Source organism: Astatotilapia calliptera, chromosome 3 (assembly GCF_900246225.1).
Source record: "Astatotilapia calliptera chromosome 3, fAstCal1.2, whole genome shotgun sequence".
Lineage (NCBI taxonomy): Eukaryota > Metazoa > Chordata > Actinopteri > Cichliformes > Cichlidae > Astatotilapia > Astatotilapia calliptera.
This window is the reverse complement of record NC_039304.1, coordinates 38,550,807-38,572,388: the sequence shown is the minus strand read 5'-3', so window position 1 is coordinate 38,572,388 and position 21,582 is coordinate 38,550,807. Positions and strand designations below refer to the sequence as shown.

Here is a 21,582-nt window from a genome sequence, read left to right as displayed (position 1 = left end):
ATCAGTTTTAAAATATGCATTCAAAAATGAACCATTTTAAAAGTTAGAGGCATATAAATGATAAATACGTCAAAAACACATACATATAATAGGAAAAAAATGTGGATATGGACAATAAGCTAAACTTCGTAAAATTCACAAAAACAATTTGTGAACTGATTAAAGTATTTAGTCAACTCATTTTATTCAGCACATCTAAACAGCAAACACCAAAGTGATGTACAGCATGTAAATATATCAAAATCAATTCATAAAACGATAATCTACAAATTAAAGATGCAAAGATACAAATGAAGTGTTAAGTGCTATCTAATGACAAATAAAAATAAAAATAAAAAAATCAATAAAAAGACTCATTTGAAAAGAGCCATGTTTTAAACCTGCTCTTAAATACTGTTAGTGAGTGAGGTAAGTGACATATCTGAACAGCAAGACACTAAAAACTGAGAATGCTCGCTCAGTTGTACGAGTCAGTTGTATGTGTTAGTCGGGACTCTGCAATTAGTAACAACCTCACCGAGGGGTGTGAGACACTGTACTGTAAGAGATCTGATAAATATTCTGGAGCATACCCAAGCAAGCACTTACATGTGAGTAACCATATTTTAAAATAGATCTCGTACGTCACAGGATGCAAGTGTAACAACATAAAAACAGGCCAATGAAATTATTGTTTTTGTTATTATTATAATTATCATTGTTAGTGATTTATTATTGAAATTGTCTCATTTCTTGTTGGGTTGTAATACCAGATGGTTCCACCAGAGCGAGCTCACTGTTGACTAAAACCAAACACACTGAACTGAATCAGGGGTCCGTTCTTCGTACCTCGCTTACTACATCCAAGATCAAATGACACATCCAAGATCAAATCATCGCGCCAACTTTGAGCTCGCTATTCCGGTTCTCCGAACACACCTGTTGTTGACGATTAGTACAGCTGGATGAAGTAATGTGAGATCACTGGGTGGCTTAAAAGGGGCTACGCATCGATAGTAGAAACATTGATCGGTAACCCTTTGATTGGTCGGCGAAAATGTCGAAGGAGCGCGCTCAGTATTTTTCGGCAGCAGAGCAAGAACTCAAAACGCAAGGGAACACTGCAAAGGCTGCAAAAGCAATGAGAGAGGGCTGGCAGAAAGTTGCTGACATATTACACTCGTAAGTAATTTAATAATAATAATAATAATGGATTGGATTTATATAGCGCTTTTCAAGGCACCCAAAGCGCTTTACAATGCCACTATTCATTCACTCTCACATTCACACACTGGTGGAGGTAAGCTATGGTTGTAGCCACAGCTGCCCTGGGGCAGACTTACAGAAGCGAGGCTGCCATATCGCGCCATCGGCCCCTCTGGCCAACACCAGTAGGCAATAGGGTAAATGTATTATATTACATTACATCATATTACATTATATCCTCTGTCACATTAGAGCCATAACAGAACCCACTAGAACATGGGAACAAGTAAAAGTAAAATATAAGAATATTCTACAGAATGGTAATATTTATCTTATATTGCTTTTAGTCTCTTGAAAAGAGACCCTGAAATAATCTGTTTGTTTGTTTGTTTATAACAGCAACCAAGAAAAGGGCAGAGCAAAAAAAGACAGGTGGTAGTCCTGCACCCCCTCGTCAACAAGTTGGTTAAGTAATACCCTCACGGGAATATCGATATCTCTCTATGAGCACACTGTCGCGCTGAGCTAAAGGATCCTGTCTATCCCGCAATATACACTGAGTTCTGAAAACTCTCCTTATCAATCTTGCACCTTCGGCAATGGGTGGCTCGCGTACAAACGGACAGGACATGGCTGCGACAGACTTCCCAAATCCACCTTTGCTTTTATAGCCGTGGTCTCTCATCTTGCTTACATGAAGTAATTTACTATTACTACTCTAAAATATGAATTACATCTGAAATAATCAAATACATGAAATAGAATGATTAATAGTACATTTCCCTTTTTTTAGGAAATGACCTGTATGTATCTCTATGACATCAATAAAAGAATCAAATACTGCATTATCTTTAGTTACATTGATAATATTTATTTATGGAAAAACAGTGGAAAAATATCGCTGTTGCTTTCGTATGAATGACGCGGACATACCTGCGTGGCCGCGATCTAATCCTGTTTACATAAAGTAAACCTGCTCCCGAGCAGGTTTACGCTTACGGATCTGTTGCTATGACAGCAAGTCCCGGATGAGCTTCGGAGAACCGAACGATCCAAGATCACGCGAAATCGTCAACAATCAAATCCAGCTAACTTACTTAGCGAGGTACGAAGAACAGGCCCCAGATCCTCTCAGTATATATACACAGTGACCACAGGGCCAGCTGTTAGAGTTAATATGTTTGTATCTGGAGGTTATTGTCATGGTCCTGAGTCTGAGGACTCAGTGTTTTGTGTTTCCTTATGCTTTTGTTCATTCCGAGTGTGTTTTCTGTTGTGATTTTGCCATTTGTTAGGTTTCTGTTCTTTGCCTGCCTTCTCCCACTTCTCTGTGTTCCCTCTGTCTGTCCATGGTGTTATTGTGTCTGCTCATGAGTCTGCCTGTCAAGTTCAGTGTCCTGTCTGGTTCCCTGTGTCTGTTAGTTTCCTGTTTTATTCTGAAAGTTCATGTCTCATGTCAGTGTGTTCAGTTTTACCTCTCCCCTGTCTCGTTAGCCTAATTGCTCCCAGCTGTGTCTCCCTCCTGTGGCCCATTCCCTGATTACTCCCCGTGTATTTAAGCCCTGTGTTTTCCTGTGCTCTCTGTCGTGTCGTCTGTTTAACTCCATGTCCGTTTGCATAATTCTGTGTAACCCGGTGTTCAGTCTGCGTCTCTCCGCCAGCTTTCTTTGTGCATTTTGTTCCTCCTCCCGTGCGTGTTTGGTTTAAGTTGAGTTCTTTAGTTTTCCCCAGTTTAGGTTTGTTTTCTCCCCGCTCTGCTCCTCCTGTTTTTGTCACCTTATCACCTCTGTAAATAAACATTCACTCGCACCCCAGCCAGTGCCTGCATTTTGGATCCTTTTCTCAATTCACCACACGACTGCTGCGCAGCCGTGACAGTACAACACAACAGAGAGCACAGGAAAACACAGGGCTTAAATACACGGGGAGTAATCAGGGAATGGGCCACAGGAGGGAGACACAGCTGGGAGCAATTAGGCTAACGAGACAGGGGAGAGGTAAAACTGAACACACTGACATGAGACATGAACTTTCAGAATAAAACAGGAAACTAACAGACACAGAGAACCAGACAGGACACTGAACTTGACAGGCAGACTCATGAGCAGACACAATAACACCATGGACAGACAGAGGGAACACAGAGAAGTGGGAGCAGGCAGGCAAAGAACAGAAACCTAACAAATGGCAAAATAACAACAGAATACACACTCTGAATGAACAAAAGCATAAGGAAACACAAAACACTGAGTCCTCAGACTCAGGACCATGACAGTTATGTTTCAGCAAATGTGAGATCATTTGCAAAAAAAAGTCAAAATTATCCTATTAATACACATTATGGACATGAATTTTGAGGCTGGTGCTTATTTTAAAGTAAAATAAAATAAAGAATATGAAATAAACCCTGATATTGATGTTTTGTCTGCAATCCAAACACGCATTTCGACTGGAAGTCCTTTAAGTAGTTATTTTGTTTTTAACCCCATCTAGTGGAGAAAAGTGGAATTACAACACTGCAACTTCTAATATCGAAATATTTTTCTCCAGCATTGCTGTAAATAAAAGTGATGGTCATCGAAATATAAAAGCACCATCAGTATTTTTAAATTATTGTAATGAATGGTTTATTGCTATTATTCAGTGTTTTAAGTTTACAGAAGTATGTATCTTCTAACCACACTGCTATTTCTGGAGAAATTGTAGTGGCATTGTTGCTAATGTCAGAGGAAAGGACATTGGCTGCCAAGATTCTGAGATGTCATCAATTAAAGGAATCTAAAGTCTAATAAGTCTAAGAAGATTATCGTTACTATGTATCTGTTGCTATGCATCTGTTACTAAGAGCAGTAGTCCCCAACCTTTTTTGTGCCACAGACTGGTTTATGTCTGACAATATTTTCACAGACTGGCCTATAAGGTGCCACGGATAAATACAACAAAATAAAACCAGTACCAGTACCAAAAAAGAAGATCTGTGGCCCGGGGGTTGGGGACCGCTGACTAAGAGGAATTGGGGGGTGGGTGCCTATGCCTCCACTCTGAACATTACAGTCCTTGAACTGAATGACAGGTGTTTTTTCTGTTTTTCTGTTTCTTTTCTTCTTCTTCTGCTCCTCCTGCATTTGTCCTTTAGCTATTAGTTGGGTAAGGAAGATGTCCTCGAAACCAATACGCTGCTGTAGGTGCTGCTGGATTTTGGACCTCATTCATGATTTGCTTTCACTTCTTGTGATTGGGGGCTATGATGTGGGCTTCCTCGATGGAAGGTATTACTTTTTTTTAAAAGTCTTCCTTCATGTGGACTCTTCACGTTTTCTTTGGCGGAAAGCATTACACCTTCCACTGGGCTAGTCTTGATCCAATTTCCATAAATTTGTCATACGTTGCCAAACCATCAAAGTCATCGTTGCTGTGTTTGTTTTACAACTGGCGACTGGTCATTAGATCAGGGGCTACCTTCTCATTTCTTAGGTGGTCTAGAAAGGGACACCCTAAGAATTTGCTTGAAGGGAACGCTTTCGGAACACCTCCAATTTGCTAATGTCGGTTTTGAGAAAGGTCCATGTCTCAGATTAATGCAGATGGATAGATGAGGTGAATCTTGGGGCCACACATTACTGTTCTTCTAAACATACAGATGCAAATTGACCCAGAAGGGTTCATACCCTTTTCACACATTCATACGTCGATGTATATTGTAATAACATTGTTATTGTGAATTTTTTTATTGTGAGCCACAACAACCTTGTGACAGCCATGCTTTATATTTAAATGTGTAGTTGAAATTGTGACAAAACGCACATTTTTACAATTCATAGTCTTCAAAGTCAGTGTGTCTGAGATCAACATCAGACATGAAAACACCTGAAGTATTTCAAAACTGTACAGTACTTGAGTGTAAATGTAACCTCCAGTCATTTCTTCCTCTCGGGTCTTGTGGGATTTAAATAGGGAGGTGTTTGACCTTTCACCTCCAGCTGGAGATGGAAGCTGACAGCTGACACACAGCATATCAGAGGCGAACACACACTCTCGGCGAGCTTCTGTCTGTGAGCGGCTGGCTGACCAACAACATCCTGCAGCATGGACAACACCGACAACCTGTTTCACCCCAGGTACGAACACCTGAGTGACTTTTAATCCTCCGCAAATCCTCACTTTGCTCTGTAGGCAGTTGCAAACATGGATCTGTGAGTGGAAATGTAAAGGCTGAATCTGTATAATCTATTTGTAAAGCTGCTGAGGAACTGTCATATACTAAACATGAAACTGTTCTGTATATGGCATGTTTAACATTTTTTTTGGAACTGGGAGTATAAAAAGTTTGGGCTGTTAGGGTCTTTTTAAAACCTCATCATTGTCTTGCTGTTTAATATTTAAAATTCTTCCATGGTATTCAGCTCTTTTCCCTTTAAAAGATGCAGAAATTTGTTTTCCTTTCACGTCTTTTCTTCTCCATTATTTTGTTGGATTAAATAGGAGCGTTGTCATGTGTGAGTGTGTGGTGTGCCATTCGGTGATATTTTTAGCAGCAGGCCTCGCTGCAGCTGTTGTGTCTCTCTGCATGTCAGCTGTTCAGTAGCTGCTGTATGTGTTTGGTGGTCATGAAATTGAATCTGTCGAGTCTATTTGTGTTTATGGACATTAATTGTAGTTTTCCAGTTTCAAAAAGACACTCAACGTGGTGCAAGGTGCTGTTTTCAGAGGTCCTTTCACACGTCAGTTATTTTTACGCCTATGCTGATATTGGTCAGGCCCCCCTTTTCTCATCAAAACAGATCTGAGCCATCAGAGTGTGGACACAGGATGTCTGTGGGTGTTTTTGTGTAGGTGGATCCTTAATGAAGTTTTCTTTGGTCCATTTATGGAATTATATTAATGTCAAAATGTCATATGACATTATGTCATAGCAAAAACATAATTCGAGCAAATAATTTCATTTCACGGGCGCAATTAAATTCCTCACAAGGTAGAACTCAGCAGCCATGTCAACACCGAAGCCATCGCACATGTGAAAGTGTTTGCTTTGCACATGCTGCTACAGTTTTACGCTCTTGCAGGTATCTCTGCACTTGGAGAGGAATCCTGCAGAGCCCAAAGTAAAGTGATTTTTCATTTTGATGGACACTTCAGGTTACTGATTTAAACTGAGTTACACTATGACAGCGCTGTTTTAAACAGTTTTTTTAGAATTTGAAAACTAAAGTTTGCTGAATTAATCATTAAAGGTCTGCTGAGCAGCAGGGGAAATACTGACAACTGTCACTGGATTATTTAACACTGAAGGAATATTTAAACCACTGGATTCTGAGGTGAGTTCTGAAGCCTCTGCAGTGCTGTCCCATTAATGTGTTTTACAGTATTACATAGCTCATATGATTTAAAAAATGAAAAAACAAAACATAACAAAAAGAAAACCCATAACGAGGACCTGCAAAGGAAGTGTGCAACAGAATCTGGCAATCATATGTTTGACCAAAATACAAATATTTAAACCTGGCAACAAAAAGTTGCTCTGTCTGCAGCAAAAACATGTAACTGCACAAACATGACTGGAAGGCACTTGTTCAAAATGGGCCCTTGAATTCTGCACTTTTTAAGATGTTTCTCAGTGTTAAAATGAAGCTTGGTGATAAACCAGTACATCCACAGCTGCACATTAGAAATAGAAACAGCTGTGGGTAAACTATCATACTGCACTTTCAAAATGTCAATAAATCCTCAAAACCGATGTGTAGCACATATTCCCTCTTTCATGTTGATTTTTTTATTTATTCATAAATAAAACAATTATATAAAATTCATTATGAAACCAAATCCTATGTAAAAGAATTAAATTAATATAAAATATAAACCAACTAGTCTTTTTATGGATCTGATATCCTAGTCTATTTGGATTTGTGAGTAAATAAATATAAAAATGTGTCAAACAGAAAATAAAAGTGGGTTGTTTAATATAATTGGTGAAATAAAATGATTTGCTCAGATTATGTTTTTGCTTGCGTATTTATTATGACATTAATATAATTCCATATTTTTGATATAACTAAGAAGTTAAATTCAGATAGGTATTAACCTAGTAACCTTTGTGATGGTGAGAGAAAATGGCAGCAAACTCTGTGTTTGTTTAAGAGGAACCAGGCGACACGTGGAGACAGGAACCTGATAACAAAAGGCAAGCCATTTATTAAGGCAAAAGACGAAGGTACATAATAAGAGAAACCAAAACAAATAGCTAATCTAAACTAGGAAAAACTAAACTAAGAGCAAAGCAAAGGGACAGTGGAAAAAAACTAGGGACCGGGGACACAGGGGTAGACAAACAGACAACCTGACAATGAACAAAGGAAGACCAAGGACTTAAATGCACAGAAGGGCAAACACAGCTGATACAAATAAACATGACACCAAAGGGAAAGCAAAACGAAACACACTGAACGTGGACCATGAGACATTTAAAAACTGCAGGGTTTGGCTTCGTTTTCAAGTTGCAGCTTGGCTATAACTGTGACCAAATAAGCACAAGAGCAGAACTTCCCCTGATTTTAATGTAGACATTGTTACAGCACTCATTTCTTCCCTGCAGTCACAAGCACAAATGCCACCTCTCTTTCATCAGTTATCATATAATTAACCAGATTACCTCACTGGTTTACAAAGACTTTTGCTGCCGGCATGTTTCTTTTTACTTGCTTCTTTATCACTTACAATAACAGTAGCTGTTAAAGGGGATATTTGCTTTAATACTACAGAGATAAATGTGTCGGTGACATTGGAGTGTGTTTGTGTATGTAAATGCTGACCGCGCCACAGTGGAGAGCTCCGTCAGGCGTTTTTACATCGATCTTTATGCAAAAAGTCTGGCTTCTCTGAGCTATTTTTTTCTCCACAGATAATATCTGTGTAAACTTACCTGACAGCTTTTTCTGTGCTTTAATGTCTTAAATCAAAATCAAATCAATTTATTTATATAGCACTTTTCACACACTCACACTGACCTCTCGCCTGTCACTCAGACTCTTTGCACCTTTCTGGCCTTTTGCTTCAGCTGAAGCTCTTTTTTGTGATATGAGTTCCCCATAAATAACATTAATGATATAGATTCGTGAACAACATGAAAATGATCTTGCAGATGTGTAGAAAATGCAGGAAGGCTTATTTTGAAATGTCTCTTGCTCTTCACTTAACAATTGCCAGATTCCTTTTAACCTCTTTTGCCTTAAACTCTAAAAGCCAAAAAACATGTTTCAGATTTTCAGCCCACTGCATATGCAAACCCTTCAAAGTTATAAAATGAAAACTAAACATGCAAATTCAAAATTTTTTACAAATCAATGTTAGAGTGAGCGGTGTACTTAAGCATCCTCTTGTGTGAGAAACCAACCCGCAGCTTCTCAAAATTGCCCAAATGTGCCGAATATTAAAGTGCACAATGTCCCAGAGCAAGGACCAAGATATCTTTATCTTTATCATTTAGACTTTTATGGCATTGAGTTGCCAAAGAAAGCAAATTAAGCGTGAAATATTCAAATCATATGAGCCTTTTTAAATTCATAGAGGATGTTTAGGTCCCATATAAACACAATTCATTTACATTTGAAAGAACAGTAAAAATAAGTTTCTCCTGAGCTCAAATTACACAAACAAGCAAGATTTCTGGATATATTTGAATAAAACTATTCATAATGCAGAGGTGGGCAGTGAGTTTGATGTCTGGCATCAAACAGGAAGTGTTGTGTGGTGACTCATTTCAGTTTTGATCCAAAAAGCCCACAAAAAACAACCTGTCTTTGATTAACTCTGACATCTCACAATGTGTGTTTATGTGCTCGCCTTAGGCAAAGACAAACCCTTCACTTCCCCTCCTGTAAGATATCATCTATATAAACATTTCATCAGCACATTGGTGACATCATCTCCTGTTTGATTTGTATAATGTCAATCATTAATTAGTTAAGCTACATGGAGGTTTACCACTCTGTACTTTGGACCCTTTTGGGTTCTCTGCACCTCACAAGAGACACTACAAGGACAGAATCTTTGGACTACCCTCCAGGAGCTTTTGTGACATCCCTAAATCTACGAATATACTGTAACAGCTTTGCTGCTATCCACTCTTCTGAGGATCTTTCCTGTTCATCTTTGTTGCATTAATGAAGGCCCACTTAAGAAAACCACATCTTTTAAACGCTCGTATAATGTGTATGTGTGTGTGTGTCCTTCTGTTTCAGAGGGAGCGTGCTCTGTCTGATAGTGTAAGTTCCCGATAACCCAACTTTTGTGTTGCAGTTGGTTGTGAGAATCAGTGGTCAGGTACTGGCCTCTGTGTGGATTTCACCGTTGAAGTTTCCATCCTCTGCGAGGAGCCCAGGAATGCGAATCTGTTTTGCTTCAAATTGCTAGCATCTCATTTTTTTTGTTCAACTAACAGGAAGCACTACACTTAAATGTCCCATTGAAGACTGTGGGACATTTATGTACTGCCAACACTGACTTTCTTATAGAATTTTCTTTCCAGAGACATTTAGTAAACAGAATTTCAGTCAAATCCTGCAGTTGTTTAAACTGGTAATCAATTTAATGCCAACTCCAATCGATTCCAGTAGGTAGACAGTATATACATACAAACACAGCAGATTGACAAGGTCCTTGAAGCATGCCATCTTGTTAGATGCGAGGCATAAGGCATGAATGGGATTTGAACCCATGATCTTTGGTTTACGAGACCAACGCCTTACCACTTGGCCATCATGCCATGTGCTTCTTTGCAGTTCTTACCATTCATCTCCATTCCAGTCAGTTCCAAGATGAAAACAAATATTCACAACCTCTTGGACAGCTAACGTATTGAGATTTCTCTTTACTGGAACAAAGGAGTAAATGCCCCAAACACAATGGCATTAGTGAAGTCACTACGAGGTGTGGCTCGGGATTTTTCTTCCCTGTAATGTTGCCTATAATGAGTTTATTATTGTCTGCTAATCTGGTCCTAAGTAGATATAGACTTGATTTAATCCTACAATCAGAAAATTGTAGGATTAGGAGATGAAGTAAATTAGAATATATATATATATATATTTAAAAGAAAATACTAACAGGAAAACACGCTGAAGGGCTGAAGGGCCAAAGTCAGCAGATGGAGCTGATTTTGGCCCTTCAGCATGAGTGTTGCGTTACCAGTCCTGTTTATCATTAAGGTGAAAACCTAGAAATTTGTATGTGTCAACCACCTCAATGTCCAAGCCATAGATGTTCACCAGTGTGATGGGTGGTGGGTTTCTCTGGAAGTCAACCACCATGTCTTTCATCTTACTGGTGTTGATGTGCAGGTTGTTCACATCTGATGACCCATATACGTTAAATCATTTCCCTCAGACAGACATCCAATGATGGCTGTTTCATTAGAGAACTTCTGGAGGTGACAGTTAGTATTTTGTGTCTCAAGTTCAGTGGAACTGAGAGAGGACCATTCCCTGATGCGGCCCTGTGGTTCATAGCATCACCTCAGACACATAACTCACGCACTGCAATCTGTTGGTGTGGTAATCGATAGTCTATGTAGTCAGATGACGATGGACTCCAGCTTTCCAGCTTCTTACTCAGCGGTGCAGGTTGAATTGTATTGAAGGAACTCAAGAAATTGAAAAACATGACTCTCACAGTCCTTCCACTGCTTTTGAGTTAAAACCACAGGCCTGAAGTGGTTAGCCTCCCTGGGAGCCCAGTCTTTGGCACTGGAAACAACAACAATGGTAACTAAATAACAACTGGTGCATCTGGAATGTTTACAAGGACCATCAATTGATGTTCTGAACCACTTATCTAGTTAATGGTTGCAAAAGAATCTATCCCAATTGCGCACGTCTCTTTTATATAACCTGCATGACATTTCATTGTACCTGAGAAAATGAAATCCGACTACTCCTCCAGATCAGCATCAGTAATTATTTTTGTATGTCTGTTTTGTTTGTCAGTCTGGAGGCTGCTGTCATGAAGTTGGATCCAGAGGATGGGGAGCAGATCATAGACTACTTTAAAACCCACGCTCTGCTGACCAGAGAGAAAGCTCGTAAGACAGAAGAGCAGAGTTTGTTTATTATTCAGTTATCCATCAGCCAAATGATAGAGTTAATCACCAACTCTGAAGCTATTGTAATTTTGTAAATGAAGGACTAATAATCAATTGAAGACTTAGGTATCAAGAGGTAATGAACCCACTGTGGGTGTGATAAAACCTTCTTATTCGTGTGTTTCAGTCCTGCAGGCATCTGTCAGAGAGCAAAAAAAGCTGCTGGTGGAAAATGCCAAACTCAAGAAGGACATTGAACAGCTGAAAACTCAGCTGCAGGATAAACAGAGGAGACGTGCCGGTACATACACTTTTCATACTGCCGTGCACCATAATAGATTGACATTGAAATCGTGACAGGTCAAAAATTGCAGTTTTGCCTGTGACATGTGGTGACTTTCACAGAAAAGCAAGGAAAGTGTCTCATTAAATCTACAATTAGTTAAAGTAAAATAGAGTTATTGTTTTCAAGTAGACATGTTATATCACTTGACATCAGCTGTAGCCAATGTCAAATCCAGAGCAAGCTCAACTATACAGTAAAGGCATCAATGGGGCTTGAAACCACAATCTTTGGTTTAAAAGACAAAAGATTTGTGGTCTTACTACTTGGCAGCCATGCTATGTTTACACTACTTCATTTTCATGGCCACCACTTTCTTTGGAAATGGAACCTTCCTTCCCACCTAAACTTTCCAGTTTAGGGCGGGCGTGTGTATACTATCCTAAATCCTTGGTGTGGGTTAAATAGGGCTAAGAAACAGATTTCACTCTTTGTAAGTCTAACTTAGTCAAATGTTTTTTGTATTACAAGTTTCATTGACTACTATATTTGGGTAAGAAACTGGGGTAGTGTATCATCACGGACACATCAGTCAGTAAACATTCAGTATTGTTATAAACTCTCACTAAAGGCATGAATGGGGATTGAACCCATGATCTTTGGTTTACGAGACCAACGCCTTACTACTTGGCCACTATGCCTGCTTTGGGAATGAGGAGAAAATGCATCATCTATCCAGCCACTACCCCTTCTCGGGTGCCTTGTCAGTTAAGTTTAGTACAGTTGGATTTTAATGCTTAAACTCTGTCACTAGGAGCACATGCAGAGGATTAAATCACTACCTGGACCAATACTTGTCTTCGAGTATGGTTAGATTACTTTCTGAGCCATGTTTTCTGTTATTAACTGTCAATAACACATTCATTGGTGCCTTTCCTTCCTCAAGAATTCTAACTATAAGATTACTTTCTGCAACACAGAGACAGTAGTCTCTGAACATCACCAAGTGACTTTAAACATTGGTGATGCCTAACAGAGATTTTCATTTGCAGCAAAGCTTAAAAACTATGAAACAATCAAGACAGCAACTTTGGTAACTTAAGTAATGCGGCATATAGCATGCAACACCTCAAGGAAGCACTAAGGGCATGGATGGGGATTGAACCCATTCTACTTGGTATAAGACACCAACGCCTTACTACTTGGCTACCACACCTGGATGAAGCACAATGTTGTTTACGCCAACTTTGACCCCATTACCTGGTTGCTGCAGCAGAAATTAATATACATTAGAACAGCAAACAAACATCGTGCCTTTGAAATCACTTTTCTATGTTTTTGGATATTCTACTATTTTGCCTGAGTGGTGGAACTTCAAGTTCTTCTCCTACTTATTCCATCTGGTTGTAGCTTTACTGCGTTTTCCATTCAGAGACAATCTTCTGCTCACCTTGGTTGCAAAGATTTTGGAAATTCTGATGTTAAAGACAAAAACTGTTTACTTTGCCGATACCAGAATGCTCCATTCAAGAAGACTAGAAAGTCACATTAGGTTGTAGAGGACATCATAGGATATATCATTACTACCAGTGAAACTTCAGCATCCATGTGACATTAACATTACAAGACGCTGAACATGGAAGACATCCTTTGTAAGAAGGCATGGATGGGGATTGAACCCATGATTTTTGGTTTACGAGACCAACGCCTTACCACTTGGCCACCATGCCACTGTTGTTGCACTCTTTTGTCATACTTAAGGGTGTTGTCAGACATGGTCCATGTTTATTGTAGACAGTTGACAGGAATTTGTCTTAGTGTGGCCACATATACAACAGATCACATCCAAAAACATAGAATAAAGCACGTCATCATGCAGAATACAAGAATACAACTAAGATATTAAGAAAATAGAAATACTGCAATATATCAGGGTACAGAATCTGTACCTGATTATTACCCAACTGAGCATTTCACTTGTTGAAGACTAAACTTTGGAAAGAAAGGTCAGAAAGGTCCTTAAACAAACAGCAACTGAAAGCTGCTGCAGTAAAGGTCTGGAAGAGCATTAAAAAGTTGGAAAAGCAACTTCTTGCAATGTCAATAATTTCAAGACTTGCCAGCAAAGGGTTTTCAAACAATAATTAGAAATGAACATTGTATTTTCACTTATTTAATTTCTCCATTTACTTCTGAGCCCCTGAAATGACGGGATTGTGTTGAAAATACTTTACTGCCTCATATTTTCATGCAGTCCTTTCGTTCAACCCTTTGAATTCAAGGTGAAAGTCTCCACTTCAGCTGCATCTGAGTGGTTTCATTTAAAATTGAATGTAGTAATATATAGAACCAAAATTAGCAAAGAAAGTTGTCTTTGCATTTATTTGCTGATGAGGCACTGCCATGTCTTTCTTTCAGCTAAAAGTTTGCTCCCTACGGCTCCGCCTCCACAGACCCCTAACCTTACCTCTACTACAGCTGCCAATCAACCGTCTTCACCTGCTGGTGCAACAGGTGCTTTTCAGGTCAATCCTCTTCCTTCTTCCTCCTCCTCACATGAGCGGAGAGACAAACACAGCAGGAGGAGGAGAGGAGAGAGGAAAGGTGAGAGTAGAGTGAAAGACAAAGTCAAATAAAACGAGATAGCAAAAAATATAAATAAAATTACTGACTCTCTTTGTCTACTCAGCTCGTTCAACCTCGGACCTTCTTTCCCTGGGGATGGAGTCACAGGTTGACGTGTCACGACTTGACCTGAGGGTGGGACGAATCCTCAGCGCCCGCGTCCACCCACTGGCCGAAGCCATGATTGTGCAGGAGGTGGACATGGGAGAAAACAGCTCCCGGACGGTGGTTAGTAAGGTGGGACAGGAAGCAAAACCTGAGGAGGTAATGTGACTTTATACTGAAAACTATCATCAACTTTGTTATTGCTTTAAATAGGCTATATACAGTATACTAAATGAAAATACAATATTAATAAAAAATATTATTGTTATTATTTTACATTTACATTTTTTGTCAGAGTACTGAAATTTTTTTCCAGTAAGTATATTGATGACATTTTAATTTTTTTAATTAATATAGTTTTTTAAAAAAAAAAAATATTATTACTTAATAAAAATTATAAATGTATAATTTGCCCTTAACATATACTGCTTAGCATTTCGAGTATTTTTTACTTTTCTACTAAATAACTTCTATTTAATGCTTACAAAACAAAATAGTTTCTTTCTCTCTGTAGCTTCAGGGCTCCTTAGCTGTGTTGCTATGCAACGTCAAGGCCTGTAAGCTGAAGGGCGTGGTCTCCCAGGCCCGCCTCCTCTGCTGCTGCATCTCGGATGACTGTGTTGAACTGTTAGTCCCGCCCACAGGCTCCACCCCAGGAGACAGGGTCACTTTTCTCAACTACCCTGGTAACAATGTAGCATTAAAATATATGAACACAGTGACTGAGTTAAGCAGAGTTTTAAAAGCAGTTTATAGAAGCGGTTGTAACTCAGATTAAACAGACGCAGGGCGATCGTGGCTCAAGAGTTGGCATTTCGTCTTGTAATCGGAAGGTTGCCGGTTCGAGCCCCAGCTTGGACAGTCTCGGTCTTTGTGTCCTTGGGCAAGACACTTCACCCACTGCCTACTGGTGATACCCAGAGGGGCCGATGGTGCGATATGGCAGCTTCGCTTCTGTCAGTCTGCCCCAGGGCAGCTGTGGCTACAACTGTAGCTTGCCTCCACCAGTGTGTGAATGAATAATGGAAGTGTACAGTGCTTTGAGCTTCTCGAAAAGCGCTATATAAATGCAATCCATTATTATTTATTTCTCTGCCGACAGTTTTTAAAGCTTAAACTGACTAAAGATTTTGATACCATCTTCTCAAGCATGAGTATAAAGAAGAAAATGCTGCTGAAATTGATCAATTTGTTTTTAAATTAGACTTAGTTTTTTCCATAATGTCTTTTGCGGGTAAATCAGCAGGTACTTTCGGTAAATAGTGCAGGGGTCTCAAACTCCAGTCCTCAAGGGCCATTGTCCTGCAACTTTTCCATGTGCCCCTGCTGCAACACACTTGCATGCTGAGGTGGCAGTTCAGCCATTTGATTCTAGTTACAGCAGCTCATGAGTGAATAAACATGGTGCAATAAAAGTACTTTTAGCTTTCTTACAACAAGCCTCATTTGCACATACATTCATGTAAATAAATTTTTTCTCCCTAACCCAACATTCAAACGCTGGTGGACATATGAGGGTTCAGTATAATGCTAAGAATACTTTGATATCTAGAACAGGAGCCAGGGATCTAACCACCGACCTTCTGATTAGCAAGTGACTTGCATCATATCATTTTAAAAAGTTATTGTCTAAAAATGTTAAAAATAAAGTAAACATCAATGTCCACAACTTTCTATACTTTTCTGACCCAAAGAAGCAAAGCAATAACAAGTATAACTGAAAAAATCACTGGAAGCTGCCACTCAGCAAAGAATTCAACCAATCATTCGAAAGTGGGCTTAAAGAGAAAGGAGTTAAAGTAGGTTGTGTCAGACAGAGGATCCATCCATCCATTCGCTTCCACTTATCCTTCTCAGGGTCACGGGGAGCACTGGAGCCTATCCCAGCTGTCATAGGGTGAGAGGCGGGGTACACCCTGGACAGGTCGCCAGTCTGTCGCAGGGTTAACACACAGGGACAGACAACCATTCGCACTCACATTCACTCGCACATTCACACATTCAGAAAGAGGATGCATAACCATAATAGAGATTTATAGTAATGTATCTGGAGAGCTAGAAATAATTGATTGACATGATCTTTTTTCACTTTATTCCTTATGTGAATTAAAAGAAATCAAATCATTTGACTCTTCGTGAATGACTGAAGACATAAAAGATGTACTTTAATTCATCTTGATGCAAATTTCTAAAATATGTTATAAACCAAAGAATATAGACACAGATTAAATTTTTTGGGCTCTGGTGTAACAACGACACAGATTTGCATCTTACTACTAAACATTAACAAAGTAATGATCATTTTCCAGACGGGAAGAAATCCAATCATGTCGTTGTCAGTTAAAACCTTGATAGTTAGTTGCAAGAAGCCATAGTTTGTTGTGCCTGTGAATAAAATACATTTGTTAAATTAAAAAGTAGGAGATAAAGTCCTTGTTTTGTATCTGCACCACAAAAACATTTGGGTTTTTTTCACTTTCCTTCACTGTCTTTCTCTTCCCGTGTTCAGGTGAGCCGGACAAGGAGCTGCAGTCCAAGGAGAAAGTTTGGGAGCTTCTCCAGCCGGACCTGCAGGTCGATGGCAGGGGCGTGGCCAATTACAAAGGATGTAGCTTTGAGGTGAAAGGCAAGGGGCTGTGCAGGGCCCCCTCCCTCACCAACTGCATCATCAGATAGAAGTTTGTGTAACTGTGAAAATCCTGTGCAGCACTGCGGTACATGCTTACTGTGACTAAGCACCTGTTTCTTCAGGTGTTTTGTAAATGAAGAGTTTAACAAACTTGTCACTGTGTGGTGTCAGTGGTCTCTGTTCAAACACAAAGCAGTTAAAGCAATACCGAACACTTTAAGTGAATAATAAAGCAGCCATAAGAAAGAAATACATAATTTCTTTCCACAAATAACTTTATGTGATAAGAAGCTGACTTCAGATTTAAAGATTAACCAAATAAAGGCCCCACATGGTGTCAGACAGAGGTCCTGATGGTCAGAGCCCTGTGATGGTTCTTGGCTGAGAGGCAAAGAATTTGGTCTCTGAGTGGTCGCCCTCTGACTGACGACCAATCACTGGTGTTATCTAGGAACCAGACCCCGCCCCTTATTTCCCCAGCCAGATTTCTGAGCCAGCCAGTAAAGGGCTGGGCAAGGTAGGCTGAAGGCTGAAGCCCCGTCTCTCTCAGGTGGTCAGAATGCGTGAGGATAAGTATGGAATGCTGATGCCATTCTGGACCAAGGAGCTTCTGAAGGCCAAAATACAAACACAGAAAACAAACACAATTAGCAGATGCAGACAATGCTGTTAAAAATAACACAAGATGACCATGAGCTCAGGGGCCTGATATCCGAGTCACAGAGCGCAGTACCTCTGCATGCTGCTGCAGGTGTTTGCCTTCGTGCGGCAGGTCGGCTCTCACAACGATGCCGAGCACATGCACGCCTTCAGGGCAGAGTTGGTGGATGCTCAGTGGGTCAGGCACTCCAGGAGGCGTGTCAACAATTCTCAGCATCATGTCAGTCTCCACCCCCTGTCTTCTGAAAAAGCGTGGAAAAGTGCGCCAGAGGAGGCGACACTCAGTGGTCACACCTGAGATGCTTCTTCCTGTTTGGAATTCGTCTCCACCTGTCAGATGCAAAAATCTGTAGTATTTTTTTTCATCCTTAGCAAATCACGTTTAGTGATTTTACATGATTAAGTTAATTTATCATTGTGTATGTGCTATAAGGAGAAAGGTGATTCTAAATAGAGCTTGTCCATAATTTTACATTTCTTATGTTCATCATATTTCTTAAATGAACAAGAACCAACTTTCAGGGCTTAAAAAATTAATGTCCACTTGAGGCTGATTTCAAAAGAGTGTCAGTTTCCAAAGGCTCCCATGTTAAAATGTTAACTTTACAGCAGAAACAAATATGTTTACAGCCTGATACAAAGAACAATTTTGGTTTCTATTTTTCCTTTTTATACTATGTTTCCAGTTAAAGGCACTGGTGCTAGGGACATGGCCTCTTTGCCTGCAAGGTTGACTCTGAAACAGGTGGCTAACTGAAGTGTCTGAACTGTGAAATACTGTAGCTTTCTTGTGTGGCAAAGCCCATTCAAGGAGTTTGTGCTTCAGTTCTGGTATACCAGTCTGCACCAGCATTGCACCTGTACAGGACACTGGATCTAAACAAACAAGCATGGGTGTGGCCAAACTTCAAAATATGGAGTCCAGACTCAGTGGCAATTTGGGAAATGTTTCTATGGATACACCATCAAAAGAGACATAAAGCAAAATGTATTTAAAAGAAAGTTCTGTAGAAGGACTGACCAAGAAGAGCATTCCCCACAGAGCTCCTCCCACTCTGAGGGCCGCCTAGCAAAACCACGTTCAAGACCAGCACGTCCCTTTTGCCATCACCATGATGATTAACCCACCTGCTGAGGAAATCAAAGAGGCTGTTTCCAGGTTGACCGTGTTCAGCTTTGAGAGCCATCTGAAAAAACAAAGTCTTCTGAATACACGTCTCACAGTGTTTAATATAAAAGTCACACACTGTTTAACACTGATTATTCTTTATTTCTAAAGACTTTTCTCATTCAATGTCATATTGTGAGATTTGATATAAATACTTTACAACCTCATACAAATATCAGGTATTAAATCAACAGATTTTAAGCTTTTTTGTTTAATTTCATAGTGTTAGATGCAACACACAAAGGTTAAAGGCAGGGCGAGAGCAAATAAAATACATTTCAAAAAGAGATTTTATGTAAAACTTTTATTCCTATTTAATCTTATTATAATAGGCTGGATGGTTTCTTGATAAAAAAAATAACAACACATACATTAAGTTTATAGGTACATAAATATTTCTGGCTTTCTTCGAGCTTTGCACCTGTCAGTACTAAGCTAAGGTCAGGACTGAGTAGTATCCCAGACCGATCCAGTTTGCATCCAACAGAAGTCGAAGGACAAACGAGTGGAGCTATAAAATTCATTAGTCAAAGTTTTATTGAGACATTATTTTATTCTAATTGTAAAAAAAAAACTCATTACACTAACTAACCTTTAAGAAAGAGGTCTCATAGGGTCATGAACAGTAATATTTTCTTTAACTTAAAGGCTTTGAAACTGTAGTTAAACAAAAGTGAGTCTTACCTGCTTTACTTTACCAGGAGAGGCAAAAGGTTCAAGGACTGCATATGCTTGATATGGGAGGTTGAATGTGTATTTACGGGAGTGGTTACTGGTTAAACTATAACTTGCCGGTCCTATCTGTGCCTCGCTGCAGTTTTATTGGGTTATAAAAGCAACAAACATCCGTGCAATTCCTGACACTGATGTTCCCTGTGTTACCTGTTGTGATTAAATCTTCTGTCAGCTTGCATCAACTAAAACCAACAGGCAAACAGAATTCATGACTTGTAAATAATGAAGCAGGTTTTAAGGGAAAACTGTCCCACAGAGCAATCATCTACTCTCAGTTTTTCCTGAAAAAGTCAAATGAAAAGACATTTTATGACAGACTGCAGCTCATTGATAATACATCGCTCATTCATCACTGATTTACAATTTGTTCACGGTAATTGGAATTACAGTGAACCTCCGTATAGTTACTGTAATGTAGATTTAAAGTATTTAACTATTTAACTTAGCTTACTATAACATTGTAAAATGGTACTTACACTGTAAACACTTGCAAATTACAGTATAATGCTGCAATTCGTTACATGTATTATTTTTATGTCTTTAGACTGAAAAGTACTCACGGTGTGTTGCCATCAGTGTTGGGTAAGTTACTTTAAATTAGTAACTTAGTTACATTACTAGTTACTTCTATCAAAAGTAACTCAGTTACTTCAAGTTACTCGTTACTTTCAGAGTAACTAGTTACTAGGGAAAGTAGCTTTGGTTTTACTCAGAATTCTCTTGTTAATGTGTTGCTTCCGTAACTGGATACCCAGCAAGACTGTCAGTCTTCTAGCTTGCTTACTTGCCACAGGTGCACTGTGCCACCTACCAATAGAAAGGAAAAGATAATGTGCATATTTCCACGAGAGAAATCCCACGCCTGATTCTATCCTAGCCTGCTTTTTACATCCAACACAAAAACTGCAGTCGTGGTGCTTTCGATTGTACTCAGAACTCGGAAATTCTGCCTTCTGAATAGGAAGATGTAGGTAACACCAGACTGCAGATGAGCTGCATACAGGGCTGGACTGGGACAAAAAAATCGTCCCGGGCATTTTGACTAGAGACCGGCCCACCATTATAGGAAAAATCATAAAGCCTTTGAATGAAAATAAACACTGTTGTGACAGTGATGTACACTGTTTTGATGGTATATATGCATCAATCTATCAATTGTTTGTTGCAAGACTCAGATAATTATTTTTTTAAAAGCTAGACATTTGAAATGAGAATAAGAAAGTATTTCCTTCTGCCCCCCTTTCCCTTTTAATGTCCTACATGGACCCCTGGCAACACTTTGCTAGACCCGCCCCTGCACAATTACCAGCTGTCAGCTACTTAGAAAAGGATCCTGGTGTTATTTGTCTCTCAGAAACAGTTCATAACTTCCCTTCAACTCATTCATGTCACCTAAAAGGTAAACCTGTTTCTCCATCACAGCTCTGATGATTCAGTAAGGACATCTCCTGGTTTCATCTTCATGTTTCCCTCTCACCAGATAACCAAACTGATATCATGACCAGCAGCTTTACAGCTGTGGCTCCAGCAAACATCAGCTGATACTAGAAATTAATATTAAATAAATTCTAACAACAGCTGATCAAGCTTAAACGTGCTGCTGTTGTTTAGCGCGACATCCGCTGGTTTCCTCTTTCTGGCGCAAAGTGGGCGATAAACAAACAAGAGAGCCGATCAGCTGATCATTGATCAGTTTCATGATTGAAGTAGAAACGGGAGAGGGAGGGGGAGAGAATGAGAGAAGAAGAGGCAGCTGTGCAGCAAAGACACAGAATAACTGCAGCTTTGTGTCTTTTTCATTGTAGCTGAAGTCCGGGACAAACTGTTCCTTTTCACCTCAATAAGAAACCCGTAATATTTTCTCTGAATACCAGACGGGATGGTTGGCAACTCTGATAACTTATGAACAAAATAAAGTGCAACATCATTAACTTCATAGCACCACCCAGCTGTATAGAAACTCCGTCATGCTAGCTAGCACGCAGTACGGAAAAGTCAGCACAACGAAAATAAACTCCTCCTAAACTTGGTTTATATCTGACCCAGAGAGACTGCAGGTCATAACTTCTTACCTGAAGTTCAGTTCACCTGACACTCGGACCAGCGGCCGCTTCGGGTCT

At 39.6% G+C, this 21,582-nt stretch overlaps 3 protein-coding genes and 3 non-coding genes across 6 annotated transcripts in view; 2 read left to right on the top strand and 4 right to left on the bottom strand.

Annotated features, from left to right (window-relative positions):
- Nucleotides 1-21,582, top strand: part of LOC113019455 (deleted in malignant brain tumors 1 protein-like) — a 616,212-nt gene that overhangs the window by 423,338 nt on the left and 171,292 nt on the right. The window lies entirely within an intron of this gene.
- LOC113019480 (aminoacyl tRNA synthase complex-interacting multifunctional protein 1-like) lies at nt 5,220-17,053 on the top strand. Its single transcript, XM_026163230.1, has 7 exons — nt 5,220-5,303; nt 11,163-11,257; nt 11,445-11,558; nt 13,959-14,144; nt 14,230-14,429; nt 14,785-14,956; nt 16,780-17,053. The coding sequence occupies exons 1-7, from the start codon at nt 5,272-5,274 to the stop codon at nt 16,944-16,946; spliced, it is 966 nt and encodes a 321-aa protein (XP_026019015.1). The 5' UTR covers nt 5,220-5,271; the 3' UTR covers nt 16,947-17,053.
- trnat-cgu (transfer RNA threonine (anticodon CGU)) lies at nt 9,872-9,943 on the bottom strand. Its single transcript has one exon. It is a non-coding gene; the product is annotated as a tRNA-Thr (tRNA).
- Nucleotides 12,170-12,241, bottom strand: trnat-cgu (transfer RNA threonine (anticodon CGU)). Its single transcript has one exon. It is a non-coding gene; the product is annotated as a tRNA-Thr (tRNA).
- On the bottom strand, nt 13,199-13,270 carry trnat-cgu (transfer RNA threonine (anticodon CGU)). The gene has a single exon. It is a non-coding gene; the product is annotated as a tRNA-Thr (tRNA).
- Nucleotides 17,125-19,783, bottom strand: LOC113019492 (GTPase IMAP family member GIMD1-like). The gene is made up of 3 exons (XM_026163252.1): nt 18,581-19,783; nt 17,633-17,889; nt 17,125-17,509 (listed from the first exon to the last, which is right to left on the bottom strand). Exons 1-3 carry the CDS (start codon nt 18,744-18,746, stop codon nt 17,237-17,239), a joined length of 696 nt encoding a protein of 231 aa, XP_026019037.1. The 5' UTR covers nt 18,747-19,783; the 3' UTR covers nt 17,125-17,236.